The following is a 16,801-nucleotide window of genomic DNA, read 5'->3' on the forward strand; positions in this document are numbered from 1 at the left end:
TATATTGGTCGAATATTTAAACCCGAATGGATTTGATTAGGGTTAAAATAGTTTATTCGCAAATAATAATAATAATAATGATGATGATAGTCGGGAATATCACAGTGGTTGCCGTTGGATATTTCTATTTTGTTTCGGTAGTGGATCATTGGCAGTAGCAGCAACTTCTTGGGATTGATACATTGGATGGATACATTTGTGTAATGCTATGTGAGTATGTAAAGGATCTTCACAATTTGTATTTGTTCGCCCATAACCTATATTTTTCATTTTATAACGGCCACCACACACATTATAATCATAATCAAAATCGGACACCTGTTCGCAAGATTTTCGATGCTGTTTTTTGTTTTGTTTTTTTGTTGTAATTAGTTAGTTTTGTTTTGCATAATATTTTTAGATGTTTGAATTATGAAAATGTTTGCATCATCATTTGGTCGTTATTCACATGCAATTGTTGCCCGTGTTCCGGATAATTTTTGTGAAACACCCTCAAGTCTTCAACAAGCACGACAAGAACATGAACATTTTACTAAATTATTACGTTCATTAGGTTTGGATGTTATTGAATTACCTGCCGATCCACAATTACCGCATAGTGTTTATGTTGAAGATACTGCATTCACTGTTAATGGTACGGCATTGATTTGTCGTCCCGGTCATCCTTCACGAATCAAAGAGGTAATGTTTGGATGTTTTGAAAACAAACAAAAACTTAATCAATCAAATTGATCCAGGTCGATACTATACGATCAATTCTAAGTAAAGAGCTTAATCTACCGATGATCGAAATAACCGATCCCAAAGCCAAATTAGATGGTGGTGATATTCTATTCACTGGTCGTGAAATATTTGTCGGTGTTTCACAACGTACTAATCTTAGTGGTGCATTGGCAGTTGCATCAGCATTTCCTGAATTCTATGTAACACCAATCAATGTTCCACGTAAAGTTCTTCATTTAAAATCCTGTGTATCAATGGCTGGTCCAGATATTCTTGCGGTTAGTTCTACGCTAGAAGCACAGGAAATTTTACGTGTAAGTTTTTTTTGTTCTTGAAAATGATTTTGTTTGATGAATGAATTTTATCCAAATGGTAGCGTATTGCTTCTGAAGCATCATTTCCATATACAACAATTACTGTCAATGATAATGAATCTGCCAACGTTCTTTATATAAATGGAACATTAAGTAAGTGTATATTTCGAATCGATCATCACTTTCATTGATTTACAATTTTCAATTATCGTCTAGTTCATCGTTCAGAATTTCCACAAAGTGTTGCAATATTTGAAAATAAAGTCGATTATAAACGTACCGAAACATCAGTATTTGAATTATGTAAATCACAAGGTACATTAAGTTCATTATGTATTTTGGTTAAAAAAAGTCGTCCCCATCATACAGTTGTTTGATTCGAGATTCAATCAATCGATAATATTCGCAACAACAAATTGCATTTCCAAATTCAATTTTCAATTTCCAAAAATGAAAAACAAATCAAGTATTAATCAAGTAAACATTCCCCCCACTATCTAAATTGAAAAAAGTATTCTCCTTCCCCCACTCTATCTTATTAACCCTTTGATGATCAAACGAAATTGTAATTGAAAAAGCCCATAAAATATAAATTGTTTATTTAAAAAATGATTTTACAATTTTATTACAATGAATTATTATTATTATATAATTAATAAAATGTTTGTATTTTTTTTTTTTTGTTCGTGTTAAGTGTGTGTGTTCAGTAAATCAAACTTTCGTATTATCACCATTATAATCAGGTAATGTCCATATAATAGCCGAACGATCAGCACTTGTTGTTATAAATGAAAATTCATTCGGATGCCAACGACATTGTATAACTTTATCATCATGATTAGCAACTTGTATACTTTGTAATGGTTGTGTTAGATCACCTTGTAGATCAGTCAATACGATTCGATTATCATAACCACCAGTTAGTAGATAATATGCTTGATTACTAAAACGAATGGTACGAATATCCGAATGATGTGGATGAAATGTTTGTATAACTCTACCACCGCGAATATCATAAAGCATACAAGTAGAATCTTCATGACCAGATACTAGTAGTTTACCGGATGGATCGACACAAACAGCCGCAACAGCACCACCGGGTTTTTGTCTTGAAATTGTTGGACATGTTACAAAATTTATACAGCTATTTGTACGTAGATCCCAAAATCGTATAGTACGATCTTGGGATCCAGAAACAAACATAGCACCACCCCATGTATATAATGATAAAATCGGACCAGAATGACCAGAAAGACTTAAAAAAGTTTGACCAGTTTCACAATCAGTAATATAAACTTTACAATCACCCGAACCACCGGATAAAAGTAGACTTGAACCATTTGTTAAATCGTCCATAAAACAAAGATCACGTACAGTACCATCATGTGTATTGATATTAATTTCATTAGTTACCGGTGATAATAAATCATCTGCATCTTGATTGAATGGTAATATTTTTACCATTTTATCATTCGAACCAGTTGCCAACAAATTTCCCAATTTATTCCATGTTAAACTGACAAAAACAAAACAAGAAAAAAAAAGTTAAAAAGATAAGCAACCAATCAACCAATGGTTACTAACCAATAAATAGATCCTTTATGATAATTATATCGTGCAAACAATTCAACCGGTTCAATCAATTGATCATTTGGAATGCTAAACATGAAACAAAAAATATTATGCAAATTACAAATAAATCAATCATAAATCAAAAAATCAAATCACTAACCTGTGATCTTCATTCGTTGCTGATTGAACATTGTCGGCAGAAGGTTTATAATGAAAAATTCTTAATAATTTTGAATTTGAACCAATCGCATAATAATGACCATTTGGATGAAATTCACCAGTTCTGATTGCTTGTTGATCACGAATTTTAATTTTTGGTTGAAAATTTATGATATTATCATCCGGTTGCTGTTGTGATGTATCGAATGATGAATCATGATGATGATGATTGTTGTTGTTGTTGAGTAGCAGTCGATGTTCCGAATTATTGGACAATGTTGATGATGAACGGATTCCATGCTGTGTGTATGGTTGGTTGGTTTTTTGATTTGAATAAAAAAGAAGAAAAAATCATCGATTAAAATCATTTGCCAAAATTATTATTCATAAAAACATTATTTGGGTTATTTTTAGCCATCAACATGATGATGATCATGATGAATGTTATATAATCAACAACAAAAAAGAAACAAAATTGTTAGCCAAAGAAAACGAGATCAAGAGAGATAATGAATGTGATAGTAGTAAGAAACCATAATCAATAAAAGTCAGTGAATGTTATTCTGCGACAAGTGAAATATTAATTGAATGACAGTGTGTTGAAATTGGAAATTCAGATTAATCATCATCATTTTTTTCATAAATAATAAACGAAAATATATCACACCTTGTTTCGCTTCACTCCAATGTTGTTGTGTAATCAGTGTGTGTGTGGTGTATTTCGAAAAAAAATTGCAATTTTAAGATGAAATTCGGGATGTAAACAAAAAAAGTATGTGATGATAATAATAATTTATGACAGTTATTTTTCTTTCTTTCTTTGAAAATCTTGATCATCACTAGACGAATACCAAATGGGAAAAAAACAAGATAAATTACGATTCAAAAAACTAACTTAACGCTAGAAAAATGAAACATTTTTTGTTTTTCATTGGCAACTTACAAACAATTTTGATTGAGAAAGATTATCCGGATAGAATGATTTACAATTAAGATATTCATTCATACTTTCATCTGATTCATTACCACCATCACTAATATCATCAGTATTACCATAATCATCATCAAATAGACGATATTTATCACCACCACCTATATTCTTTGTTGTCGTTGGTATTGTTTTCAAACTACTACTATATTTATATGAAGAATAAGGTTCTAATTCTGGTTCAGAATCTGAATCATCATATGAAACACCTTTATGACCTTTGATTACCCGTGTTGTCGTTGAAAAACCGGTTGATGTTGGATAATTATTATTATTATTTAAATCATTATCATATGATCCATAGGTTTTTCCTGTGCCATAACGATATTTACTATCTGTTGTTGCACCACCATCCCCACCACCACTTTGATAACGATTACGTCTAGCCGATGCTGATGATGGTCGTTGAAGTGAATTATAACGATAATTATCACCACCATGGCCACCACCACCGTTTAAAGAACCGGAATCATCAACATCTTCTTCCAAAAAACTAGTATCATGTGCACCAAGACTTTTATTCAATGCGTTAAAATAATCATCATCTATTTTTAGATTTGATGTTGATGATGATCGTGATAGCGATGAATTTGAACGATACATTGGTGATTTTGAACGTAATTTGAATGATGGACGTGATAAGGATTTTGTTGTTGTGGAATATTTATCATAATTTGACCATCGATCACCAACAATACCACATGATCGATTCATTTTTACCAAAACAAAAAAAAAAAACAATGGAAAAATAAACAGAGAAAAATTCACAATCAAAAAAACACACTTTAACACTTGGCTTCGACAAAATTTAATCCTCAACGAATTCAAAGAATTTATATAGCATCGGAATGATGGTGATTTTACCTACACACACACACCACTGGTTAGTTAGTTAAGAAGAAAAGTGAAAAGTATAAAAAAAACCCTGAAATCAACAACAAGATGAAGAGGTAATAAGAACAGGTAAGAAAGAAGCTGAACAGGAAAGAAAGCTAAAAACATGAATATAAATAAAAAAAAACCAAGTTCAAGCAGCAAGCAAGTAACAGCAATAGTAATTAAATTTATTTTAAAAGTTTTTGCGTAGGTGACATTCCTATGCAATGAAATGGAAAAAATATTTTGCTTGTTTCCAGGTTTATATTTTTAGCCATCACTTTGTTGTTGTTGTTGGACAATTCTTTTCAATTGTTTCGTTTACGCCTTGTGGACACACACATAGCAAACACTTGACAAAATCATCATCATCATCATTCAAACCAAAATGGCTGACTATTTATCTTTATACCTAATTGAAAGTCAATTAAGCAAACACAAGTAGACATGATGCTTATAAGCAAACAAACAAAAAACGAACGAAATGAAAAGTGTAAAGAAAAATGAAGGTGAAAAAAATGTTGAATTTTAAAGAAAAATTAACGTTTTCTTCAAATATTCAGGTAATTAAAAGAGAATACCTTTGGCTGATTTTGTTGTTGTTGCTGTTGATGAAACAATCTATCCACAATAGATTGCATTATTCGTTAATTAGAAAAGTTTTTTGAAATAAGATTTTAATTTGGGTCAATCAGAATATCAACAACAACCAAAAAACTCCATAAATAATAATAACCTGGTGATCAGAAAGAGGCAACCAGAAATCAAAAATCAGAAAAAATCAAAATAAAAAATCCCATATGTTTTTTTGCTCATTTTTCATTTGGCATTTTGATTTTTTTGATTGATTTGAACAAACATTTTAAAAAACAAGGATGACAACCAAAAAAAACTGTTGTTGTTTATCACACACACACACAATGTCATCGATTTAAATCAATTTTATTTTATCGTCATTTTCATTGAAAATATACTGCACTAACGCTATGTTTACGGTTATTTAATTCATCCAATAAAAAGAATCGGGTACATATTAGACATTCATTAAGTTCAAATCAGTTTTTTCGTGAAATTTTTTTTCAAAAACAAACAAACAAACAGCCAAAAACACCTATACCTTTTTTTTTCGCTTTCATTTTTTTTTGCCCATAAAAAGCAATGGAATTCAGTCAATCAGTCAAGTGAATCAAGCGTAGATACACTTGTTGTTTTCGTTGTTGCTTTTTTTCAATCGAAAATAAATAAAAATAAAGGGGGTAATCGGAAAGAAAATGGGGAAAACTACTTTTTTTTATTCATGTGCCTACACGAATTTTCAAAAAAACGAAACGAAAAAAATATTTGGTAGGTAGGTAGATAGATTGTGTGTATTGATTTTTGATTTGTTCAATTATAATGGCGCCTGGATATCAGAAAAATGCACGGCCAACGCACGCTTCAAACAATATCTGACCACCACCATCATATTGCCATGTATGTAGATTTTCATTTTATTGTTGTTTGATTCTTTCTTTCTGAAAGATTTCATTGCATTATGAAGAACAGGTTTTTCTTTCTGAACCATAGAGAGGGTTATATGGTAGAGAAGAAATTTGTGAAAATCATTTGATTATCATGCTAAAACCAGACTTGGTTCGATACCCTTTTCTTTCTTTCTTTCTGTCTTTTTCGGTGTGATGATTAGGGGATTCTCTTCACTATTGGATTCATTTAAAAAAAACAAAACCTGCAACATCATTTGAGGCAGGTGGAAATCTTTAACAAAAAACAACGCTTTGACCTTGATTCAATTGATATTTGAACACATTGGATATTCATTGAAGAAAAAAGGGACAAATTTTTTTGTTCAAAACATAGAAAAAAACCTCGAAACAACCACCACCACAAATGATAGGGATTAACATTTTTTCTCTGCTGATGATGGTAGCGTGGGTGATCTACTAATACATTCCACAACGATCCATTTGAAAAGCAAACATTACAAATTAATGCTAATTTCCATTGACTAAAATTTTTTTCGAAAAAAGTTTAACTCACATGACATGAACGTAATGAAAGTGCAGATTGACTTAACAAACGATTTAACGATGATGGTGATGATTGACAATTACGATCAAATATTTTTCTATTACTACTGTTGATCATTAGATTTAAATGTTCACGCATTGGACAAATACGAAAATGATGAATGAATGGTTGGGATAAATTCGGTGATGATATTGGTGATGGTGATGTCGATGTTGATGATGACCACATTATTGGTGATGGAATCGATGACGATATTGGTAATGATAATGATGATGACAAATTCGAATGATCATCATATCTTTTCGACGACGACATTATGCTACTTTGTTTGTTGACGACCGATGATGGTCGTGGATTATGAATTGGACAAAATGGTCGACGTGATGATGATGCGGCTGACATTTTTGATTCGATTTGATTTTTATCAAACAACAGAAAAAAATGGAATCAAAGTCGAATGTTAAATTCGGAATGAATGAAAAACAATTGTTTCACAACCAGAAAACAAAAATCAAATCTTATCAATTCAATAATGATAACGATGTTCTTATTATTTTTTGGCAAAACACAACAAAACTTTGAAAATGAAAATGTTTTCATGATTTTATATTCCATCAACCAACCAAACAAACAAACATTCATTAAGTTCAAACTAACCAATCAATTCAAATGAATATAGAGAGAAAGAGGAGACAACAGAAAAAGAAGACATTTTCTACATATATTCCTGACCAAATGTTTTCATTCTTCTTTTTTTTTGTTTGAAAGATTCCATAATTAATAATATCAATAATAATGATGTTCATGGTCAACTTTTTTTTCAAACAATAATAACAATTGTCATTGTTATCATTATTATCATTCCACATGTGCGCATCCATAAAAAAATTAATAAAACAAACAGGTAGGTACGGTCATCAATATCATCATTCAAAATGATGATTCAAATGTCGTGCGTAACTTTCAATTTTATTAATGAAACAAAAAAATTGATTGTTCCATTGTTGTTCCGTTTGAATCATCATCATGAAATGAAGAAAAAATGGAAAGTCTCTTGATTCGACAAATGTTTGTTTGTTTTATGTACGAAAAAATCAATCAAATTCAATTCACGAATTTTGCATATGGGAAAAATTCAAAATTTCCAATTTCAAACCAGCCTTATCGATTTTTCTCCTTTTCTTTCTTTCTTTTGATAAGAATCGTGATTTTTTCCAATCAGACAGACTACCGAAATCAAATCAACCAAACAATATTCAATCGAATTGAATTGAAAATCAATAAAAATATAAAAATAACAACTATGTGTTGCATGTTTCACCTACCTCAATATGATGATTATTATTTAGATTTTTGCTACCTTTATTAACCAGTTTGCCAGTCGTCGTTAGTGATGCGGGCTTGTCATCATCATCATCATCATCGATGTTGTTATTGATATTAACAGTTTTCAAATTTTCATCATCATCAACAATTATCATATGGCCTTTGGCATTTATCGTCGAATGTTGTTTAGTTTCCGAATTATTATTACGATCAACATTAGACATGATCGTCTTGTTGGTAGTTGATTTTGCCGATGATGATCGAGCCAATTTATTCGATTCTTTTCGATATTTTTCGGCCAATGTTGTTGTTGTCGATGATGAATGTTTGATGCCCGTATTTTTATTAAATCTTTGCTGCTGATGCTGTTGGTTATTATTTCGTATTGTAGTGGCGGCACCTTTTTCGTTTTCGATGATAATTTTTTTCTTCTTCGTTGCTGCCGTGGATGAATTCAATTTACTTTTTTGCCATATTTTTAGATATGAAGTAGCCATCAAGCCATCATCATCATTATCATTATCGTTATTCGTTTTATCATCATCCTGACCTTTCGGATTAAGCATCAAATTGATTGCTGCTGCAGTCACAGCGGATGGTGCCTTCGATAATGCTAATAAATCAATTTGATCATCGATCGGTGTTGCTTTTTCACTGATTGTTGCCATTTGATGATTTTGATCATAGTAACCATTATTATCATTATCATCATCATGTTTTAATGTTTTGATCTTCAACGGTAAATCTTTATTATGATGATGTTTATTATCTTGAAATAATCGATCAATCGATCTGATCATCGATTCGGTATCGATTGTTTTCGATGGCTGTTCGATTGTATTGATTGGTTGTTTATTTGAAAATTTTTTCAAATGAAATCCTGTTTCCAATAATGTTGAACGAGTAAACCGTGCAATATCACAAACAGACATTGTCATCAAATCTTTTGTATTCGAATGATGCATTAGACTAGCTGTTAATGATTTGGACATTAGATCGGTTGCTTTTAACCGGGTATAAGGAACATCGATATGCGGAAAAATTTTCGGTTTTATCGGTGCGGAAAATATCATTTCCGACCATGATGCAATTAATTCCGGTTTTTCGTGTTTTGCTATTGAACAATGATTATGATTTTCGATTTTCGAATGTCGACCATCACCATCATCACTATCGATCATTTGATGTAGATATTCGATTGGAATTTTTGCGAAAAATTGATTCAAATTTAGCCATTTCCATTGATTATTATCACCATGATGGTTGATTCCATTGAATATATTTGGCTCGAATGTTTCAGATTGTTGTTGTTGCTGTAAACGTTTCATCACTGTATTCAAACATAATTCATACAGTAAACCTTTGAATATCAAATCCATAAGGCGATCATTTTTGGCAATTTGTTGTTGTTGTTGGTCATTGGATTTGCCCAAGTTACCATCATCATTATTTGATGATTGCATAAATCGTTCGACTAATGGTAAAATATCATTAAAACATTTTAAACGCCAACTATTTGGATTCCAATTCTTCAGTTCATTATCATCTTGCAGATTCGGTATGGTCAACAGTGAATTTAAATGATTATATTCATTACGATCATTATCATTTGTACAATATCGATTCAATCGATCTAAACAATCGATTATTTCCGGAATGGCAATTTCAATTGTTGTTTGATATGGTTGTCCTGCTTCCGATCGGATACATAATAATTCAATATATTTATGTTTGTAAATTATAAAATGAAAACGTTTTGTTGAAAATGATTCAAATGATTCCAGTGGTGATACAAATTCCAATACATCATTCCATTGACCATCCAGAATGAGTTGTCGTAAAAAGATTAAATCATCATTGAAATCGCAATTATAAACGCCAGTTTCACGTTCTAAATTCAATTGTGTTATACATAATTCACGATTCGATAGAAATTCAATGATCAAACGTATAGTATCTTCTTCACGAATACATAACATTTTTTCATCGTTTATTTCAATGTTAGATGATGGCCAGCAGACGATACCATAATGTTGGTGTTGTGATTATCATATGTACACAGTGATCACAATCAATCAATCAATCAATCGAGAACAAATACAAAATTCATGGCCAACGTTTGTGAAAATAATAATAATAACCGCAATAAAATCAAGAGAGAGAAAAAAAACAATATTGGGAAAAACCACCGGGGCCATTCAAAAAGTAGATGTTTCCCGAAATTCGGTTATTTTTTTCACGAAATTAAAATTGATCAATTTTTTTTGTAAAAATGTTTTTTATTTTTATCTCGAAACAAAAAATTACATATTTCATGAATTTAATAATAAAAAAAGAAAAGAAGAAATGCAAAAATGGAGAGCAATGTTTGTTTGTTTGTTAACTAAATAATGTTGAAAAAATTTTTTAGCCGGAAAAAATTCCCGTTGTTTTTTATGGTGACATTTTTATTTATGGTTAGTTATGTGATTTGTGTTGTTTAGCAAAATGAAATTAAATGAAATGAAAAATTAAAAAAATAAATTAAAAGCCAATCATGGTGTGTGAAATGGGTGGAAATAGAAATGAATTTGTAAATAGAAATAGACAAAAAAAAAGCGAAAAAAATTTACAAAAAAGCAATCAGAATTAAAAATGTTTAAAAAAAGAACGAAAGAAAAAATGCGACAAAAATAATATGGAATGCCAATGGCAAATTGATTGGTTTGTTTGAATCCGACGATTTGATGGTTGTATGGTTAATCGGTGTAAGCGGGTCTCAAAATTGTACTAAAAACGTAAAAAAATTTTGGCTTTTTTTGTTGAAAAAACGAACGATAAGTTTGTCAATTTTTCAAAGATTAAAATTTTGTTGTATTTTGGTTGGTTGATAAATGACTTGATGTGTGTGTGTTTAGGTTTAGACGAAAAAAAAAACGATAGACAAGATGCCATTTGTTTGAATTATTCTGAAGCAGTCACTTCGGTTTTAGGTGCTTCACCACCATTTGATGCAGCAGAATCTTGTTTGTTAGCTGGTTGTTCAGGTGCTGCTGCTGCAGCAGCAGGTTCTTTTGACGCATCTTCAACTTTATCTTTAGCGGCATCACCACCAGCATTTTCTTTTGCTTGTTCATCCGATTTATCTTTGTTCGTTTCTTTTTTCTTATCTTTTTTCTCTTTCTTTTCCTTTTTCTTTTTTTCGTCCTAGAAAACCAAACAAATTAGATTAAATCAAATTACCAAAATCGAATATGTGATTTACCTTTACCTTTTTCTTTTTCGATTCTTCATCGGCGGCATTTTGTTGTTGTTCAGCGGCAGCTTGATCGGCTGGCACTTCTTTTTTCGGAAGATGAGTATTTAATTCTAATGAAGAGCACATTTCTTCCCAATCAGGCCAATAAGTTGTTTTCATGCGATCCATCCAACCGATCAGATTCGATGATTCGGTTTCCATCCATTCTTTAAGACCAGCAAATGGTACATAGAAAAATTGGGCCAAATGTGCAAATGCAACACAATCAAGCTAATCATGATGGATAAAACATAAAACTTATTGATTTAATCAAACATTATAAACATACCAAATGTGCTTCTTTTCCAAAGAAATATTCTTTATTACCAAGAAGATTGCTTAATGCTTTGATATCTTCTTTAGCCGATTCTTGAATCTCTTCCAATGTAAAACGTCCACGTCCCAATCCTATTGAATCACTGAGATGCTGTTTTGCAAAATAAAATGTAATCAAGTCAATTCACAATCACATCAAAATCACAATTACCTTTTTGAATCCGAGTTTGAAAACAAAATTCAATATTGAATTGGGAAAGCGTGAATTGAATGTTCGCTTGATATCAAGTTGAGCGCTTTCAAGAAATTCTCGTGGATTATTGTAACGCCACCAACGAACAATCCTGTTTTTTCGAGGAGGAGGGTAAAGGGGGAATCACAAAGAAAATGACCAGAAAGAGAAAAAACAAATTTTTTAATTCATATTCATAAAAATCATTAGCATGTCAAAAAAATGATGATCTATATAAACCTAAAAGCCTACACCTTTTTTTCATTCTTAAATTCATTTCATAATATTGGGCGCCTGTGCATCACATCAAATCAAATCACATCATGAGATTGATGATGCGCCATTCATGTTTTGCACATGTTTGAAATTTTTCTAGGGCGCAATTTTACTATTATTCTGCTTTTGGGAGTGGTTCCCTGTATTTCAATTGTCGCATGCTCCTACATTTACACACACACACTAGACCTATCACCTATCCAATTGGATGTCTAAAGAATTTATCCCAAAGAAAAAAAAGGAAAAAAACCACACAAAGCTAAATATTTGTTCAACATAATAAATTAACTGACCCGCCTACGTAATGTTGGAAAAATCTTAATCTTTTTTAAATTGAAAAAAATGACTAAATGACTGACAAGATTGAATCAGTTTGTTTTTCAATTAAACAATTTTACCAATAAAGGCAATCTTTAAAACATGACTTACCATCCAGTATGATTATTCAACATTGATACAAATGCATGGCTAGTTGTTTTTTGTTCTTCAGTTAGACCAAAATCTAATTCTTTATCAAAATATTTTGACAATTCTTTTATAATTGTATCCGAATCTTCAATCTCTTTGCCATTCAATTCTACAAATGGTAATTGTCCTTTCTTGGATTTAAAACGAAGTTTATGATCAACGTTCTACACATAGACAATAAGACAAAACAAAAAACCATATTAAGCATTTTTTAATCAAAAAATGCAAATAAAAAACAAAACTTACCTCATAACGAATGCCGGACATACGAAGCCAATTTTCAACTTTCAAACAACAGGCCGACAATGATGGAATTGTTGCCGATCGTGTGAATTGATACAAATAGACAACATCTTTTTCAAAATCTTTTTTATGTGCTGTAATAGCCGGTTTAAGTGTTTCAGTTTTTTTCGTCGGTGATGATGGTGTTGAATTATTTGTTTCATTTGCTGGTTGATCAGATTTTTTTGAATCGACCGTTTCGTTCATTGTTTCATCTTTCTGTCCTGCTTGTGGTTCAACCACTTTGGTTTCGTTTTCAGTAGTTGTCATTTTTTTTGTCGATTATCAAGTGACTTTTCTTTTAGACAATAATGATGATGATTTTTAATCCTGACAAAACCTGTAGATTTACTTTGAATAACCCACGTATTGTTTTCTATAAAGGAAAAAAGATATCGAGGAAAAAAAGAGAAAAAACATCGAATGAAAATGACAATTTTTCAAATATTGACAGCAAAAAAGTTATTGAACTTTTACTAAAAAAATATTTATCCTCAAACACAGCTCTATTTGGATAAAGGCATAAAAGATAAGTCTTTTGGAATGATAATGATGATAATGATCACCACATTAACAAACACACACGATCATTTTTATATGCTTACCAGCACAATATTATCAAATGATGTAACACAATCAAAATGAAAAAAATGGATGGATTATGGATATATATTTTTTAACGGGCAAAATAACAAAATTTTTATCTATTTTTTTCGCCAACAAATGCCAATGATCTTTAGTTTTTTGATCGGATGTTGAGATTTTTTCAAAAAAAATCAAAAAACCTCAAGATTTACTGCACACACACACGTAGGCAGAAGACAGCGCGAAATAAGGAATAAGATTTTCTTTTCCTTTGAAGCAAGATGGTGATAATGATGATGATGGCTATGGGGCTATGTACTCTTCTTATTCCACTATGCTACTCTCCTATTCACACACCGGACAAAAGACTAAAAATTCAAATCCTATCAAAATGAATCATTGTGTGTATGCTGTTAGCCAGTTTTTTTTGGTTATATTTCAAGAGCGGAGGGAGGTTGAAATTTCTCTGTTTTGCAACGCAATGCGGTATTTTTTTCCCATAAAAAACCTAGCAGCATTATTCAATGTAAAGAATATTGATAATGAAAAGGGCAAAAAAAATGTATATTCGGGTTGTTTCATCATCATCATCTCTGTTTCAAAAAAAAATTTCGTTGCCCTATCCCTATTTTCTATTCGATTCAATATGATGATGATGATGACGCATACCGAACTAGCAGCAGCTTTGGCTACCACCACCACCATTACCAACAACCATTATCGGCCAAAATGGCGGCAATTCGGGTATTAAAAAATGCAAATATTGTTGTTGGAAAAACCAACCAGACAACTCTGCTTTTCTCATTATTTAATGATGATCATGATCAATTGATGATCATCATGGATATAGAGAGAGAGAGAGAGAGAGAGAGAGAGAGAGAGAGAGAGAGAGAGAGATTCCCAGTGGATATTTTTTTGGTGGCCATATGGGCGAGGTACTCGCATTCACACAGCACATATCGTATCGGTGACACACACAGCGCAAATGGGAGTCAAATGAACAAAATTAAAAAATAAAAAACGCCAAAATAGCCGCGCGCGCCGTCATTATCATCATCATTGGAGTCTACGAACTCTGCGATCTTTTGGTTATATAATCAAACATTGTCGTCAAGTCAAGTTTTTTATTTGGAGGCCACGAGTTTTTTTTTGATTAAATCAACATTGAAAAATTGGGAAACAAAAAACTTACCGAACAAATGAACAAATATTTTTTCTGAATTATTTTTGTAAAAATTTTATTCAACTAAGGATATTTTTTTCAAATGAAGATACACCAATAAACAAAGCACATGAACGAATAAAAGCCGGTCAATGTTGTGGTCAAGAAAAATAATAATTTTTTTAATGATGATAATTCTTGATGATAATAATGTTGATAATGTTGTCAAAACCGTTGATGATAATGATGATCACAATATTTTGGAAATTTTTTTTTTGCTAATAAAAACACAAAACACGGCAATTAAGCCGAAAAGTTTTTAAATTTTGATTTTCAAGAAATTTAAAAAAAATTTGTCAAATCAATACCAAAATCAGAAACAAAATCAAAAAATCGAATGAACGAATGACTAAAAGAGAGCTTGCGAATGTAATTTTTTTCAAAACTTTTCTCTTTATATTCTCTCTCTCTCTCTCTCCGGTCGTCGTCTTTTTCTCTCACTCACTTTGCTATATGACTCACCCTCTTATCACCACTACCACCACTTACTCATATGCTTCTGGTCTTATTATTCTCTCTTCCTCTCGGGTTACCAACAAATCGCAAGCGCGGCTATTTTTCAATTCGGTTTTTTTTTGGTTTTTTGGTTGTCCGCGGTGTTTAAATAGGTAGTGGTAGTGATTATCGTGGACGATGGTATGGATGGATGGACCACACTATCACCATCTCGATATCAATCTTTCCAATAAGGCTAATAATCACTTTGGTTGTTGGCAGGCGTAGCCTTTTTTTGATCCCCCTTTTTAGTTATATATGAAATTCTTCCCCTTGCATTTTGTTACCCCCTTTATATTTACTCTCTCAATATGAAATTGGGTGGTCATCAAACAACGAATCACAAATGACAAAAAAATTATTCAAATGTAACATACTCGGATCATTGCATGACAGCGCCACCATGATTCGAAATTGGGCGTAATTTTTTATTTCCATAAAAAACAAGTGTCCATTTTTCAATTAAGAATGTCTAATGGATTATCTAATGGTAAAGAACCACCCAATGAGGAAATTGATCCTGAATCATCCTATATTTCAGGTAATGAAATTTAATAAAAATTTCCATCAAAACAAGAAACATCTTGAAAAACGAAAGAAAATCATCAACCAATGTTGTTGATCACTTGATGATTCATCATTCATCATTCTTTCGATTCGAAAAGTGAATTTAAAAAAAAATGAAAAAAAATAAGTGGCAATCATGGATCATCCAACTATTAATCTAAACGCATTGAAACACACACAGATACAAAAAAAAGCACGCGCCCATTTTTTCACAATGAAATTTATAACAGAAAAAATCTCTCTCTCTCTCTCCATGATGTTCAGTTATTTTATTTTTCTTTGAATGTGTGTATTGAGCACATTGCACTCTATTGTTTTTCTACTCTTTTTTTTGAATTGCTCATTTACACACACACACCATATACCGAATTTGATAATCATCTCTATTTAATATCATTTCCGTTACCCTGTATGTTTTTTCATTGATTGTTACACTTCTCTCAGTTACTTATTGCCTGCTTGCTATACTCTCTCTCTCTCTCTCTCTCTCTGAAATGAAATGAATGAATCATACTCATCCTATATACGCTTGGTTGAATATAGAATAGAGTGAATATATATTGCACCATATTTGAAACACATTAAACGAACCCTACCCAAATATAAAAATTATATTTTTTTTCACAAATATTTGAATTTGGATAAGTGGCGCCATCCGCTTAAACCATAGAATTTAAAAAATTTAAAAAAAAACGATCAACTTAACGCGTTCGCTACCGGAGATTTCGAAAAACACATAGAACTACAGCAAATAAACGACGCATATACGCTGGTAGCGAACGCGTTAAAAAAAATGAAATCCTTCTCTGTTTTAATCGATTGATTGATTGATTACATCATGATGATTATAGCAGATGTTGTTGTTGATTTGTTGTTGTTTGTAACCAAGGAAAAGAAAAAATTTAAAGAATTTCTTTTACAAATCAACAAAAATAAAAAAATTCAATCAATCAATTAAATCACCCGTATCCATAGTAAAAGTTTCCGGTCCCTGACAAAAAGATAATGAAAATCCTAAAAATAAAATAATAATAATATTCGATTGAAAACGATAAAAAAATGATAATTAAAAAATGAACTGATTTTTCAATGAAAAGAAGAGGTTCCCTAAATTTGTTTATCTCGGTTTTTTTAC

General features: G+C 31.3%; 3 protein-coding genes and 1 long non-coding RNA gene across 6 annotated transcripts; 2 read left to right on the top strand and 2 right to left on the bottom strand.

The window, feature by feature from the left end:
• Positions 1–52: 52 nt before the first annotated feature.
• Positions 53–1,606, top strand: LOC113792712 (N(G),N(G)-dimethylarginine dimethylaminohydrolase 1). The gene is made up of 5 exons (XM_075822325.1): positions 53–210; positions 401–681; positions 738–1,037; positions 1,100–1,190; positions 1,254–1,606. The coding sequence occupies exons 2-5, from the start codon at positions 412–414 to the stop codon at positions 1,412–1,414; spliced, it is 822 nt and encodes a 273-aa protein (XP_075678440.1). The 5' UTR covers positions 53–210; positions 401–411; the 3' UTR covers positions 1,415–1,606.
• LOC142644815 (WD repeat-containing protein 47) lies at positions 1,607–10,128 on the bottom strand. The gene is made up of 4 exons (XM_075822323.1): positions 7,986–10,128; positions 2,770–3,068; positions 2,622–2,696; positions 1,607–2,553 (listed from the first exon to the last, which is right to left on the bottom strand). Exons 1-4 carry the CDS (start codon positions 9,963–9,965, stop codon positions 1,749–1,751), a joined length of 3,159 nt encoding a protein of 1,052 aa, XP_075678438.1. The 5' UTR covers positions 9,966–10,128; the 3' UTR covers positions 1,607–1,748.
• LOC142645635 (uncharacterized) lies at positions 5,860–11,372 on the top strand. The gene is made up of 2 exons (XR_012846721.1): positions 5,860–7,564; positions 11,177–11,372. It is a non-coding gene; the product is annotated as an uncharacterized LOC142645635 (long non-coding RNA).
• On the bottom strand, positions 10,380–15,001 carry fax (failed axon connections). 3 transcript variants are annotated; one of them, XM_075822324.1, is made up of 7 exons: positions 14,575–15,001; positions 12,762–13,173; positions 12,477–12,679; positions 11,751–11,883; positions 11,553–11,690; positions 11,237–11,494; positions 10,380–11,172 (listed from the first exon to the last, which is right to left on the bottom strand). In XM_075822324.1, the coding sequence occupies exons 2-7, from the start codon at positions 13,065–13,067 to the stop codon at positions 10,930–10,932; spliced, it is 1,281 nt and encodes a 426-aa protein (XP_075678439.1). In that variant the 5' UTR covers positions 13,068–13,173; positions 14,575–15,001; the 3' UTR covers positions 10,380–10,929. The 3 variants fall into 3 exon arrangements, with proteins under 3 accessions (XP_075678439.1, XP_027198430.2, XP_027198431.2); XM_027342629.2 differs by having other exon boundaries at positions 11,231–11,494; XM_027342630.2 differs by lacking the exon at positions 14,575–15,001 and adding an exon at positions 13,403–13,551 and having other exon boundaries at positions 11,231–11,494.
• Positions 15,002–16,801: the final 1,800 nt, after the last annotated feature.

This window comes from Dermatophagoides pteronyssinus, unplaced genomic scaffold, assembly GCF_027571235.1.
Source record: "Dermatophagoides pteronyssinus isolate colony J.1.1.1.1 unplaced genomic scaffold, Derpt_VIB-CSIC_2022.12 sq0016, whole genome shotgun sequence".
NCBI lineage: Eukaryota > Metazoa > Arthropoda > Arachnida > Sarcoptiformes > Pyroglyphidae > Dermatophagoides > Dermatophagoides pteronyssinus.